This window comes from Pipistrellus kuhlii, unplaced genomic scaffold, assembly GCF_014108245.1.
Source record: "Pipistrellus kuhlii isolate mPipKuh1 unplaced genomic scaffold, mPipKuh1.p scaffold_m20_p_3, whole genome shotgun sequence".
NCBI classification, from domain to species: domain Eukaryota; kingdom Metazoa; phylum Chordata; class Mammalia; order Chiroptera; family Vespertilionidae; genus Pipistrellus; species Pipistrellus kuhlii.
Genome location: NW_023425529.1, coordinates 100,472,904 through 100,488,897, shown reverse-complemented (window position 1 = coordinate 100,488,897; position 15,994 = coordinate 100,472,904). Strand labels below are relative to the sequence as shown.

The 15,994-nt window shown below is 39.1% G+C and overlaps 1 protein-coding gene across 6 annotated transcripts in view; it reads left to right on the top strand.

Moving 5' to 3' along the window:
• The window catches only part of NBEA (neurobeachin), a 798,235-nt gene that overhangs the window by 415,790 nt on the left and 366,451 nt on the right, over positions 1-15,994 (top strand). For all 6 annotated transcript variants that reach the window (XM_036455167.2, XM_036455161.2, XM_036455163.2 and 3 more), the window contains 2 exons: positions 399-507; positions 6,713-6,879. In XM_036455167.2, coding sequence (XP_036311060.1) covers positions 399-507; positions 6,713-6,879 — 276 coding nt within the window. The remainder of the gene's footprint in view (positions 1-398; positions 508-6,712; positions 6,880-15,994) is intronic.

The following is a 15,994-nucleotide window of genomic DNA, read 5'->3' as shown; positions in this document are numbered from 1 at the left end:
TAATTTATTATTAAATCTAGTAGTTTTTTGGTGGAGTCTTTAAGGTTTTCTATGTACAATATCATATCATCAGCAAATAATGACATTTTTACTTCCTCCTTTCATATTTGGATGCCTTTTACCTTTATTTTATTGCTGAAAGTAACTTTACTAAATTCACTGGATAATTTGTTCACAGACACACTATTTAACAGAAGCATTGCTATAACAGTTTTATGACATATTTCTATATTTCAAATATCATTGAATTATAATTTCAACTATATCGATTTTATAATGTAGCTTTACCTGAAATGTATGCATAATTAATGCTTATAATACTGAAGATTGATTATTCAAAAAGCTGGATTAACCAAAACTATTAAGAATAATAACTTCAAAGGTACTTTTCTTTTTAGATTACTATGCCATGCTATGAAGGACCACATAGTTCGTGTTGCAAATGAAGCTGAGTTTATTTTGAACAGACAGAGAGCTGAGGATGTACATAAACATGCAGAGTTTGAGGTAAGTTTTTTGGAGCAGAACAAATTCTGCTTTTCTGTTATCAGTCAACTATTGCTGATGGTAACCTTACATTAAGAAGTGTGTTTTGAAGAGAAAAATTTCACGGAAGGCTTTTGAGTTCTTTAGTAAACGTCAAACTCAGACCACTACTTTATTTCACCTCATTTACAACATGAAGAGATCGTTCCAGCTCTGTCAGTAACCACTCAGTAGACCGAAGTTATTCTAATTTATCCTTAAAGGCAAACAAAAATTTTAATGCAATTACTTTTGTAGTTTTTAAGCAAGCTAAGTTTGCTAATCATTAGCTACGGGTATAAGAGGTTATATAAAGAAACTGAGTTTTACTAAACATTCAATAATTTATTACTGTGTCTCCATCTTTAGAGTGTTCACAGAACATTTTAGTTCATATTTTATTTTAATAATTGATACTTTATTGACAATTGAAGTATTGCTGTTGTGTGATATATATGTAGATCTACATGTATATGTGAAAATATAATAGTTTAAAAATCCTCATAAGTACTTTAAGTGAGGATAAATTAACTATCATTTTTATTTTCTTTTTAAAATATATTTTTATTGATTTCAGAGAGGAAAGGAGAGGAAGAGAGAGATAGAAACATCAGTGATGAGAGGAAACCATTGATTGGCTGCCTCCTGCATGTTGGACCGAGCTTGCAACCCAAGCATGTGCCCTTGACTGAAATCAAACCTGAGACCCTTCGGTCTGCAGGCCGATGCTCTATCCACTGAACCAAACTGGCCTGGGTTATTATTTCTATTTTCTATATAAACACTAAAGGAAGTAATATATATTTCATAAAAAATAATTTTTTAATTTAAAATATTATTTCTGTTTATAACATGCCAATAATTATTCACCAATATTTATATTGCCTCAATTCAACAAATATTTTTATTTTAGTGTTTTAAATATAACATTTATTTTAGTTAATGCACTTAACAAAACGAAAATGACTTCAGAAATATTTAGGGGACCTGGTGCTTGCCTTATGTTGGGCTATCAGTGGCCTTGAAAATAATAAATAACTTCACCAAAGTATTCTTCTGATGTCATATGTGAACAAGTACTATATGGCTGGAAGTCATACTCCAACATTTTAGTTTTGATGAGGTTTTTATCTTAGTAAACCAGCTCTCACACTCATGCAAGATGATATAGTAGGTCTGGTGATCTCTGACCTGTCCAACTGAAAAGCATGAGACAGAGAAATAGTTGTTGGCATTTTACTGCTAATACCAATAACCTCTGTGTCATTTGCCATACGAAAGAGTATACACTTGTCATATGGGGTTGCATATAACTTATTTGAAAAACAAATACCAAATATTTTAAACTTTGATTAAATTGCATTAACAATTGCTTGTCAAAGTGAAGGTTTGTATTACTTAAACAATAACTACCATTTGGATATTTATCAGAATATTATGTTGTAATTTTGGATAACAGTATAGTTATATTCTATTATTGAAGAATACCTTTAGAGATGAAACCAGTTTGGCTTAGTAGATAAGAGTGTCGGCCTGCGGACTGAAGGGTCCCGGGTTTGATTCTGATCAAGGGCATGTACCTTGGTTGTGGGCACATCCCCGGTAGGGGGTGTGCTAGAGGCAGCTGATCGATAATTCTCTCATCCATGTTTCTAACTCTCTATCCCTCTCTCTTCCTCTCTGTAAAAAAATCAATAAAATATACTTTTAAAAAAAGAAGAATACCTTTAGATATGAAATATGTGAGAATTCTAAACAAAAGAAGAATATTGAATTACTTTTTGACTTCCTTTAGTAAATAAGATTTAGAATGTTAACTGAATTCCATGCAGGATCAGTTTTGACTCACTTATACTGGTACAGGGTAGGGGCAAAAGTAGATTTACAGTTGTGCGTGCATAAAACAGAGTTTATTCTTGTGTTATTATTTATTAACTAGAAGCTCGGGGCATGAATTCTTGCAGCAGTGGAGTCCCTCAGCCTGGCCTGTGGGATCAGGCCGAAATCAGCTCTCTGACATCCCTCAAGAGGTCCTGGATTGTGAGAGGACTGGGCTAAGGGACCCCTCTGGTTCACAATCAGGGATGGGGAGGGACATGGGAGATTGGCCAGCCAGGGAGGGACTGTGGAATGGCTCCAGGGTGTGTCCAGCCCATCTCACTCAGTCCCGATTGGCTAGACCCCATCAGCAAGCTAACCTTTTGGCCAGTCTGCCCCCTGGTAGTTAGTGCAAATCATAGTGACTGGTCCACTGGTTAACTATCTGCCCCCTGGTGGTCAGTGCACATCATAGCAAGCAGTTGAGTTGCATTAGCATATCATTAGCATATTACACTTTTATTGGTTGAACAGATGACTGGACACTTAGCATATTAGGCTTTTATTATGTAGGACTAGAGGCCAGTGCATGACATTTGTGCATGGGGAAATGTGGTCCCCTCAGCCTGGTCTGTGCTTTCTCACAATCTGGGACCCCTTGGGGGATGTTGGGCCTAAACTGGCAGTCAGACATCCCTCTGACAATCCAGGATGCTGCATGCACCAGTGACCATACTTTCTATTCAGGCTAAAGGCATCTTGCTGTTGTATGGGGGCTACATTTTTTTTGCTCTAATTATAAAAAGTAGTACATAACATGATCCTTCTGAGACAGTAGTTCCATTTTTCCCATCTATGGGTGGAAAAATTGAATCAGAGAGAAGTTAAGTAATTGGCTTTTGTCACACAGTTATAAATGTCAGAATCAGGGCTGACCACAAAATGTGCAAGCCAGAGTTTATGCATGTAATCCTGCATCGTCCTGTTTTGTTTTGTTTTTTCATTGTTAGAGTACCCTTGCCAGGTTTTAATTTTTAAATCTAAGAGACTGTTCCCAATATATAGGATAGGGTCCCAAGGCCTGGCGAGCGATCAGGGCCATTTTTGGGGTGACCAGTGGGTGGGGAAATCAGGGGACCCCTGCTGATATCTGCCTTGGCTATGGGACTGGCAACACTTGCTGGCCTGCCACGCCCCCCCAATCACCACCCCTGATTGCTACATCAGTCACCTTCTTCTTGGGGGGCAGACGCTCAATTTAGGAGCTGCCCCTTGTGTTGAGCATCTGCCCCCCAGTGGTCAATAAGCATCATAGCAACTGGTTGTTACGCCAGTCCTTCTGTTGTTTCATCGTTTTGCATATTAGGGTTTTATAATATAGGATTATTATATTATTTTCCATGTAAACAACTATAACCCTATTTTTGTCTCATTCTATATTTCTACTAAGAAAAGCAAGATATTTTACAGATATATAAGCAAATTAATATTTGTCATGTGAAAACATTTAAAATAGAACTTTATGAAGCCAGATTTTAGATACTAGCTTTAACACATAACTACTTAAAATCCTATTAAGCTAAGTGCAGTGCTTTTCAAACTTTTTATTCACTATTGCCCCTAAGAAATCTTTTTAGACAATTTTTATCCTAATTATTTCCCAGTGATATTTTACTTCAATATGCTGCAATTTATTTCTGTACTGTATATACATCTCTGCTTTATTTATTAAAACAGTAAGTTTTTTTTTCACATTCACCCAACACCAATTTTCACCCTTTTGGAAATGAGAGTAATTTATTGAGGCTGCATGGCAAAAACTGCTAAGAAGTTATGAAGGAGGACATGAAGACTCAATGATTTTTAGATTATCCTACCTAATGAAAGGGTAATATACAAATTAACCATCACTCCACTATACCAACAAGCCATGCCTACCAGCCACACCCCCCAGTCACGCCCACCAGCCATGCCCACCAGCCAATCAGAGTGAGTATCCAAATAAACTAAACCAAGATGGCTACCAGAATGGAGGCTTTGGTTTCCCTGCCTGGCAGGCCCAGGCCTTCACTCAAGGATACACATTTTCAATTATGGAAGGTAAACAAATCCAAACAGAAATGGCAGCAACCACAGAGCAAGCAGGAGGCTTGGCTCTGCTCCAGGCTACAAAGTTTCAATTGTAGAAGGTAAATAAATTCCAGACACCAGGGCCCCTGCTTGGGTCGCCAGAGGCCATGGCTGGCCTGCAAACTACCACAGGCCCCTCACCCAGGCTGCCCAATACCCCAAGGGAACTCCACCCTGATCCAGGACACCCTTCAGGGCAAACAAGTTAGCCCCCACCTGTGCACCAGGCCTCTATCCTATCTATCTATAATAAAAGAGTGATATGCAGATTGACCATCACTCCAACACATAAGATGGCTGCCTCCATGTGGACAAAAATCCTGCCCCCATGTGGACACAAGATGGCCACCACAAGTTGGACAGCAGGGAAAGGCAGTTGGGAGGGACCAGGTCTGCAAGGGAGGGCAGTTGGAGGCGATCAACCCTGCAGGGGAGGGCAGTTAGGGGTGACCAGGCTGACAGAGTAGGGAAGTTAGGGGGGCAAACAGGCTTGCAGGGGAGCAGTTAGACATAAATCAGGCTGGCATGGGAGTGGGTAGGGGGTGATCAGACTGGCAGGCAGAAGCAGCTAGGGGCAATCAAGAAGGCAGATAGAGGAGCAGTTGGGAGCCAGCAGCCTTGGATTATGAGTGATATCTGACTGCCCACTGGGATCGGGCCTAAACAGGACATCCCTCGAGGTGCCCCAGATTGGAGAGGGTGCAGGCTGGGCTGTGGGATACCCTCCCTCCCACCCCTGTGCATGAATATAGGACCAGGCCTCTAGTCCTATATAATAAAAGCCTAGTATGCAAATCAATAGAATAGCAGAATGACCAGTGCTCTGACATGCACTGGACACCAGGGGGCAGATGCTCAATGCAGGAACTGCCCCCTGCTGGTAAGTGTAGGGGGAGTGCCACTAAGCCAGAAGCCCTGACCTAGGCTCATGGCTGGCGAGCACAGTGGTGATGGTAGGAGCCTCTCCCATTTCTGTGGCAGTGTTCAGGATGTCCAACTGAAGGCTTAGGCCTACTGAAATTGAGTTTGGGGAGCAGACCTAAGCTGTCATTCAGACATCCCCTAAGGGTTCCTGAACTGTGAGGGGGTGCAGGCTGGGCTGAGGGACCCTCCCTCCCTTTACAACCCTCCCCCCCCCCGAGTGCATGAAATTTGTGTACCAGGCCTCTAGTGTATACATAAAATACTGACTTAAACATAATTTTGAGAGTCTTACCATTGTTACTTAATGACTATAAATTGCTTATTAACCCAAATGTTTAATTTGTGTGTGTTTTTTAGTTTAAGCTATATTAGTAAATGCATTGATATATGTGTATTGTGTTTTTTTAGTTAAAGCTATATTAGTAAATGCATTGATGTGTGTGTGTGTGTGTGTGTGTGTTCACCAGTTATCATTTTTAAATTACAAAAGATTTTATAAAAATCTTGGCATTTTAATGAGACTTTTTGAGGAATTTCTGTCTTCCATACAAGCCTCTAATTAAGGGGAAAAGTATGTTTAATGTGACATGGGTATTTCATGGTTAAGTTTTTCTTAAGTTAACCACTGCAGTTGGTAAGGAAGAAAAATGAAATTTTAATTGTAGTCTCCTTTGAAAAAATGAAATATTAACCTCATTATGAAGCAGATCATTGTACTAATTGGTGATTCCCTGTTCAAAAAGATGAATTGGAATATGAATGAATTCTTCTTAATTTGTTATAATGACTTGTAATAGTAGTTTATGGCAATAGATAGAGGAAGAGTTATGTTCAAATACATTCCATGACACAGCTTTTTCTATAGTAATGATGAATGTGAACTAGTTATATGCATTTATTTAGATGTATATATTTTTCCTTTCTCGTTATATAACTCATTACATTACATACTTAGTAATGTTAAAATTTGTAGTCAATTCACCCTACATGAAATTTATTAAAAAATTAAACATGTTTAAAGAAATGATCATCTTGAACCTTTTAATACACAATGAGAATGATTAGCTATGTTATTAATACCAATGGGCATGAATACAGATAGCAAACATTATCCAAATTATTTTACATATACACATGTATAAACACATACAAAGAACACATTTTTAAAAGTTTGAAAGGGCACTATATGTGTTCCTTAGAATAAAGTTTCAAAAGATTATATTAATTGAGTTTATTAGCATTTAACTTAAAATTAGACACCATTCCTTACTAATGCACAGTTGAAGTTATACATTGTTTTCGTTTCTTTACATAGTCACAGTGTGCCCAGTATGCTGCTGATAGGAGAGAGGAAGAAAAGATGTGTGACCATCTCATTAGTGCTGCAAAACATCGAGATCATGTTACAGCAAATCAACTGAAACAGAAGATCCTTAACATTCTCACAAACAAGCATGGTGCTTGGGGAGCAGTTTCTCATAGGTGAGTTATAACAAATTACGAGCAAATAACTCATAGATTAATTATGATAGAAGTAAAAATGACAAAATTTTTAATTATTTAGAGATTATGATTGAAATTATTAAAAATTACCATAATTTTTCATATCTTTAATAATGTCTCTACAGTGGTGTAGAAAAAAATCTAAACTTTTAACAGTAGCTCCAAAAGAAGTTATTTCTTATTTAGAATTATGTGTAATATAATACAAAATTTGTTTAAGCAAGTATTTTAATCTCAAGAATCAAACCTTTGCCCAGCTGGTATGGCTCAACGTTTGAGCGTCCACTCATGAACCAGGATCTCATGGTCAGCTTCCTGGTCAGAGTACATGCCCAGGTTTTGGGCTTGATCCTCAGAAGGGGGCATATAGGAGGCAATGGGTGCATGATTCTCTCATCATTGATGTTTCTATTTCTCTCTCTCTCCCTTCCATTCTGAAATCAATAAAAATATATTTTTTAAAAGAATCAAACTTTCCAACTTCATAAATTTATATCATTCTTACTTTTTCTTATATACAAGTAATAATATAAACATTTACTATGGAGAAGTGATATATTTTTCTAAATTTTTTCTTACATATTCTTTTTATTTTCTTGCTTTTAGGAAGGATTATATCTACAATTAGATCATTTATGATTATAGTACAATTAAAACCAAAATTGGTTTTTTATAAATTATGAATTAGGAGCATAACTTTCTTCTTCTTCTGTACAATGAACTTTTCTAGAGAACTAGTAGTGAAGTAGCTTATTTAGATTGTTAATGTTCTTCATTTGCATATCTTCACTTTATTTGATTCCATTAAGTATTTTTATTAAGTCTCTGCCTGGCAGAGTTTAGGGTTTGGTTAATTGTAGACAGGACACTGTCAAGAATAATTCTAGAAGACCCAAGATGGTGACCAACAAGAAGGGAGAGAGGGAGAGTGTGTAAGAGAGTGAGGGAGCGATAGAGGAGTGTGTGAACATGAGTGGTGTGTGTGAGTGAGAGCCAAGGGCAATTAGATTCTGCAGGTCTTCCAAGGAGCTGCCAAACCAGGCAGTCTTAGACGACAAAACCCCACTGCTACCACAAACATTCTGGGGTAGACAGCGTGAGCTTAGAGACCACACCATCTTGAAGAACAGAACTGCTTGAGACTAGGATCATAATCTCGCCACTGCCCAGTCTGGTCTCAGAAGCAAACTGGGACCCTGCAGCCAGTGCGGTAAATGACCTGCAACCAGGCACCCCGGCCACAGGTTTCTGTGAGTCACAGAGCCAGTCCCCCTCCCTGCAGGCCCTGTGGCAGTGCTCTCTGCTCAAATAAGCCTCCTGGCCACTCACAGCAGCAGTGGCTCTACCTGAATTTGAGCCTGGGTGCAAAGACATGGGAAATTTGTTTCCCATTGCCAGACCCCACACTCACACAGGGAGGCTTCACTGAAATTGAGCTGGAGCTGGGGAGTCTGTTTCCCGTGATCAGACCCCACACTCACACAGGGAGGCTGTGCTGAATTGAGACTGAGAGTGTGAACTCATAGGGTTTATTTCCCACCACCTGACCCTGGGCCCACACAGGGAGGCTGCACTGAATTTAAGCCTGGGTACATGGACAAGGGGAGTTTTTTTCCTGCAGTGCACACCTGTGGGACCAGACCCCATGCCCACATAGTACGGCAGAGCCACCTGACCTTGATTCCAGGCAAGCGCATATGGAATGCTGTTTTCTGCAGGGCAGGAGCTGACTCCTGCCAACACAGTGCAACTGAGCAACCTGGTCCCCCAAGCAGACCGGGGTCCCTGATTCTCTGCACGAGAGGCAGCACTGAGCACCAGTGACTTGACTCTGTTTCTCATGTGTGCCTGGGATCCCTAATTCCCAGAGCATTCTTACTAAGAGACAGTGACTCCAATTCTTGGTGCATGCGCACACAGGGACCCTGATTCTTGGCGCAAGGCCACACCAGGCAACAAAAACTATGATACTCGATTCTCGGCATGGGCACAGGGGGTCTCTGACACCTGACATGCACTAGGGCAGTGTTTTTCAACCTTTTTTGGGCAAAGGCACACTTGTTTCATGAAAAAAATCACGAGGCACACCACCATTAGAAAATGTTAAAAAATTTAACTCTGTGCCTATATTGACTATATATAAAGTAATTCTCTTGAATAGGAATCAAATAAACACAAAGAAAGTATTTTATAATTACTTTACTATGAAATATTAAGTAAACAAAATAGTGAAAAATTATAAAATTCTTGTCTTGTCTGCACCTACGGCACACTAGTGTGCCGCGGAACAGCGGTTGAAAAACGCTGCACTAGGGAACTCTGATTTTTGGCACACGCCAGTGGGGTCTCTGTTTCAGCGCATTGCAGGTGGGGTCCCTGATTCTAGATGCACAAACGAGGCCACACTTAACACCTGTGACTCTGATCCTGGTTGAGTTTGGCTCCCACCAACTCACAGCAGCCACATGTCTTGGTATTGGAGCTCTTCAGTGACACTCAGGGGTGAGAAGCTCCCACTGCACATGGCCTAGGTCCCCGCAACTCAACATTTGAACCTTCTGTTGACAGTTAGAATGGGGCGACAATGAAACAATACCCAGAGGAAAGAAAGTGAGGAATCGCCAAGAAAGGAAATAAGAAAAAGAATTCAGAGTAATGGCCCTACAGTTCATACACCGGATAGCTGAGAAAAATCAACAACCTATGCAAAAATCAGGAAGAAATCAAAAGTGATATAGCTATAATCAGAAACACCATGGGATGTTTCAACTGTAGACTAGAAGAATCAGAGGACCGAATTAGTGAGTTAGAAGATAAGGTACAGAAAAAAGTCAAATCTGAACAGCAACTGGAGAAAAAAATTAAAAAGCAGGAGGAGAGCCTAAGGGAGGTTTGGGACAATGCAAAATGAAGTAACATATGAACTATAGGGCTGCCAGAGGAATATAAGAGCAGCAAGGATTAGAAAGTATATTTGAAGAAATAATGACAGAAAACTTCCCTGATATGGGGAAGAAAAAAGTTATTCAAGTACAAAGAGTCACAAGCAAGATGAATCCCAAAAGACTCACACCAAGACAAATCATAATTGCAATGTCAAATGTTAACAACACAGAATCTTAAAGGCTGCAAGAGAGAGACAGGGAGTTACCTACAAAGAATCCCCCATCAGATTATCAAATGATTACTTAACAGAAACACATCAAGCTAGAAGGGAATGGAATGAAGTATACAAAGTGATGCACAGCAAAGGACTGAATCCAAGAATACTCTATCTAGCAGGTCTATGAATCAAAATTGAAGGGGAAATCAGGAGCTTCCCAGACAAAAAAAATAAAAGACTGAAAACGTTTATCACTACCAAACTCCTTAAGAAAGAAATGCATAATGGAATGATGTAAAAAGAGGAAAAACAGAAATGTAGAAAAAAATACAGGCATAAAATATAGAAATGGCTACAAAGAAGTACCTATCAATAATACCATTAAACGTAAATAAATTAAATGCTTTAATCAAATGACATCAAGTGAATGAATGGATAAGAAAACATGACCCAAATATATGCTGTCTACAGGAGATCCACATCAGAACCAGGGACTCACAGAAACTAAAAGTGAAGGTATGGAAAAATATCTTTCAGGCAAATGGATAAAAAAAAATAAAAGCTGGGGTAGCAATACTTACTTCTAACAAAATAGACCTCAAATTGAAGACCATAACAAGAGACAAGGAAGGCCACTTAATAATTCTAAAGAGATTGACACAACAAGAGGAAATAACTCCAGTTATTCACCCAATGCAGGAGACCCCAAATTTATTTTTTTTAAAAACAAACAAACAAAAAAAAACTTCTAGAAGATATCAGGGGAGATATCGACAGCAATACAATCATGGCAGGAGACTTAAATACCCCATTAACATCACTGGATAAATACTCTAGACAAAAAATTAGCAAAGAAACATCAATCCTAAATGACTCACTAGATCAGATGGACTTAATCGATATCTTTGGAACATTCCATCCCCAAACTACTGAATATACATTCTTCTCAAGTGCACATGGAACATTTTCAAAGATAAACCACATATTGGGACACAAGCAAACTCTCGCCAAATTTAAGAAGATTGAAATCATATCAAGCATCTTTTCAGATCAAAATGGCATAAAATTATAAATCAACTACAGTGAAAACAATCACAAATATTCAAACACTTGGTGTCTGATAGCATACTATTAAAGAATGAGTGGGTTACCAAAGAGATGAAATAAGAAATAAAACACATTCTGGAGGGAACAACCAAGATGGCTGCATAGGTAAACACCTGTACTTGCTGCCCTTCACAACCACATCAAAACTATAACAAAGAGACAGAACAAATATCAGAACCATGGGAAAGCTGGCTGAGTGGAAGTTCTACAACTAGAAGGAAAAAGCACATTAAAACTGGTAGGAGGTGCACAGGTGTGGAGGTGCGGAAGTGCGCATGAAATGGGCAGGCAACTGGGTGCGCTTTTGTTGTTTTTCTATCAGGAGGGGGATACAAGCTCCCAAATGCTCTGAACTCCAGTTCTGGGGACCCAGACTCATATGGGGAGATACTGAACTGTCTGGCATCAGGCCAGGACACAACAGGGGCTTTCTCTCAGAGGTGCTCGCAGCGATCATTGTTCCTGCACTGGGGCCATGGGACACAGACCTGGGAACCTCTCCAGGGCAGGGCTGACTGGCAGCCATTGCTATTTGCTCTGCCCTGGTGATTCCCTGAGACCCTACCCCACCCAATTTACAACCCCACCAATTCCAAAATCACCCAGAAGATGGAACTGCCAGATAAAGATTGAAAAGCAGTTATTAAAACCATAGTTCACAAAGTAAAGATAAATATTCGTTTTTTGTATCAAATCATCACATTATATACTTCAAAGGTATGCAATTTCATTTGTGAATTAGTAAAGCTGGGTAGGAGAAAAGCCTCCAAAAAGGATGTGAAGTACCTTTCAGAGTAGAAGCTTTGCAGATAGCAGATGAGAAGTTGCCTGGGGTTAAAAGTTTCATTGATATATATACTACTATACATAAAATGTCAAAATATTACGCTGTATTACTTAAAATTATCCGGTATAGTATGTCAATACATCAATAAAACTGTAAAAACAAAGCAATCTAAATAATCCATTACAACCTAAATTAAAATCAAGATAATATAGTAGACCCTTATGTAAAAAAACAAAGATATATACATGTGTATATATTTACATAAATACTTTTTATACATTTCATATATATTTTATATTTCCCTTTTTAGTATGTATTTTTATAACCATGAACACTCAGATTATATTTTCTAATATGTTGGCAGAAATTTACATTTATTGAGGGCAGTTATGTAACTATCAGTAACTCTTTTAATACTTTTTACATCTAATGTGAATAATGAAATGAAAAGCAGTTCTGAACTGGTTTTCTAGGCTCAGTTGGTTAGAGCTTTGTCCAGTACACCATTAAGATGGTTGATTTATTTCCAGTCAGGGCTCATACCCAGTTGTGGGTTCAATCCTTGGTTGGGACACATACAGGATGCAACCAATGGATGTTTCTCTCTCTCTCTCTCTCTCTCTCCTCTTTCTCCTCTTTCTCTTTGCATCCCCATCCCACTTCCTCTTTCTAAAATCAATAAAAATGTTTTGTTTTCATATAAAAAGCACTTCTTAAACAGGAATAACTCTTGGAATCTAGAATTTAGAAATTAGAGAATATTTTAAGTTTTATAAGTCCAACCCTGAATGGACATTGAAACTACTCACCATAGAAAGGAAGATAGAACCTGAGATTTTGAACTTAACAGGGTTGATTGACTGCTAAAACAAAAACTAAACAAATACTTTTCATAGAAAGTTAACAGGATCCAGTGACCCACAATATAATATTTAAGATATCTAGGATAAAATCCAAAATTATTTAAAATATAAAGAATCAGGAAAATCTTAATATTTTTCAAAAAACAACAATTACCAGATACCAATCCCAAGATGACCCAGAATATGGAACTGTTAGATAAAGATTGAAAAGCAATTATTAAAACCATCTTTCACAAAGTAAAGGTAAATATTCTTTTTTTTTTTTTTTTAATCCTCACCCCAGGGTATTTTTCCACTGATTTTTAGAGAGAGTGGAAGAGAGAGGGAAAGACACAAAGTAATACTGATGTTAGAAAATACATTGATTGGTTGCCTCTTGCATGCGCCCTGACCAGGGCCCAGGCCTGGGAGGAGCCTGCAGCTGAAGTATGTGCCTTTGACCTGAATCGAACCCAGGATCCTTTGGTCCTCAGGCTGTCACTATTCACTGAGTTAAACCAGCTAGAGAAGGTAAATGTTCTGTAAATGAACGGAATGATGGAAGATCTTAACAGGGAAATAGAAAGTATAAAAAAGAACCAAATGAAAAATGTAATATCTTAAGTTTTTTAAGAATCACTAATGAAATCAATAGTAGAATGAAGATGACAGAATATGGAGTGAACAAACTTTTTAGATCAACCAAAACTCTACAACTGAAGAAAAAGGCAAAAGATTGAGGAGTGGGGGAGAATGGATGGAAAAGAGCCTTAGGACCCATGGGACAACATCGAAAGGTCTAAAATTTATGTCACTGAAGCTCCACAAAAAGAGGAAAAAGGGATTGGTATAGAAGATTTATTTAAAGAACAACAACAACAAAAAAAGCTGAAAACTTATCAAGTTAGGTTTAAGTGTCAAGTTAAAAAATCAAGAAAATTAGAGATCCAAAACAGGATAACCTCAATAAAAACTACTCCCAGACATACCATAATCAACCTTCTGGAAACCTAAGATAAAGGGAAAAAAATATCTTAACAGAAGTCAGAGGAAAAAGCAATGCGTTACATATAAGGGAACAGTTCAAATAATTATAACTTTCTTATCATAAATTATGCTAGCCAGCAAAAAAATTACTAACCCCAAATTCTGGATATAACCAAAATATCCTTTAGAAAATTCCTCAGTAGCAGACATGTTCTCAAATGAAGGAAAATAAGAAATGTCCTCAGTGGCAGACATGTTCTCAAAGAAATGCTGAAGGATTTGTTTAAGGAGAAAGAAGCAGGGGAAAACATTGAGGAACTTGGAAATGGGGAATGAAAGAAGAATTGTTTTATATTCTTTTGTTTTATTTTCCCACAAAGATGCAAAGGCAAGTTAATAGTAGTGGAACAATTGAGCATTCATATGAAAAATATTTGACCTGTGGTCCATAGCTTATGCAAAATTTAATTTAAAATGTGTTGTAAAAAATCACACAATGAACACTATATTCAGTCATTTGGGCTACTATAACAAAAATACCATAGTTTATGTGGCTTATAAGCAGAAATGTATTTCTCAAGTTTTGGAAGCTGGGAAGTCTGAGATCAAAGCACCAAAAGATTCACTGTCTGGTGAGAGCCCACTTCCTGGTTCATAGAGTGCTGTCTTCTTGCTGTGTCTTTGCAAGGTGAGAGAGTCAGAGGATCTCTCTGGATCTTTTTTTTTTATAAGGGCACTGTTCCCAAAACCTGAACACTCAGTTTCTCAACCTCTTAAGCCTCTATGCCCACCATCTCTTCTTGGATTGCTCAGCTTTGTTTTAAAAGGAATACCTCTTATGTGAGCTGAGAAAATAAGGGTAGCCCTAGGTCTCCTAGATTCAAAATCTGCTTTTGTTGGTCGAGTTGGCATAGAGTACAGTGGATATTTTGCTTATTATTTTTTTCTATCCACTTAGAATCCCTGGCCCAAACCTCTCTACAACCATCCTAGTACATCTCTTTGATCCAAAGGATCTGTAACCATACAACACATTTTGGGGATTTTTTAAAAAAAATTTATTTTAGTATTTGAACTTTGACATTCAATATGAAGTGCTCTAACTAATTGAAGTACTACTTACTGGTATAACTGCTGTAATAGATAACGTAAATTGAAAATGAGGTAGGATCATTATAAGCTGAGTAGAGGCCCGGTGTAGGAAATTCGTGCATGGAGGGGGGCAGGGTGTCCCTCAGCCCAGCCTGCACCCTTTCCAATTTGGAATCCCTCTCACAATCCAGGACTCCTGGCTCCCAACTGCTCGCCTGCCTTCCTTCTGATTGCTCCCAAATGCTTCTGCCTGCCAGGCTGATCACCCTAACCACTCCCCTGTCAGCCTGATTGATGTTTAACTGCTTCTCTGCCAGCCTGTTTGCCCCTAACTTCCCTCGTCTGTTGACCTGGTCATCCCTAACTGCCCTCCCCTGCAAGCTTGATTGCCCCCAACTGCCCTCCCTAGCAGGCCTGGTGGCCCCCAACTGCCCTCCCTTGCAGTCCTAGTGGCCCCCAACTGCCCTCCCCTGCTGGCCATCTTGTGGTGGCCATCTTGTGTCCACATGGGGGCAGGATCTTTGACCATATGGGGGCAGCCAACTTGTGTGTTGGTATGATGGTCAGTCTGCAGGATAGAGGCCTGGTGCATGTGTGGGGGCCATGAAGGGTGTCCCAGATCAGGGTGGGGGTTCCCTTGGGGTGTGGGGCGTTCTGGGCACGAAGCCTGTGGTGGTTTGCAGGCCAGCCACGTCCCCAGCGACCCAAGAGGAGGCCCTGATATCTGCAATTTATCTCCTACAATTGAAACTTTGTAGACTGGAGTGGAGCTAAGCTTTCTGCTGTCTGGAAGTGGCAGGGGATTTATTTATCTTCTATAATTGAAACTTTGTAGCCTTAAGTGGAGGTTTGGGCTAGCCAGGATGTGTGGAAAGCTTGGCTTCCTCTATAAATTGGGAAACCCAAGCCTCCCTCCTGCTTTCTCTGAGGCTGGGTTAATTTGCATACTCACTCTGATTGGCTAGTGGGTGTGGCTTGTGGGCATGACTTGTGGGTGTAGTAGAGTGATAGTTAATTTGCATATTACTCTTTTATTATATGAGATTATTGAATAGATAGGAGAGAACCAAGGATGTTGCCCAGGTTGCTGCCTTATTCACTGGGTGAAGGGTGATAGCAGTCTTAGAAGTGAGAGACACTGAAGGAACTGGTGTAGATGGTAAGATGCTTGTAGAG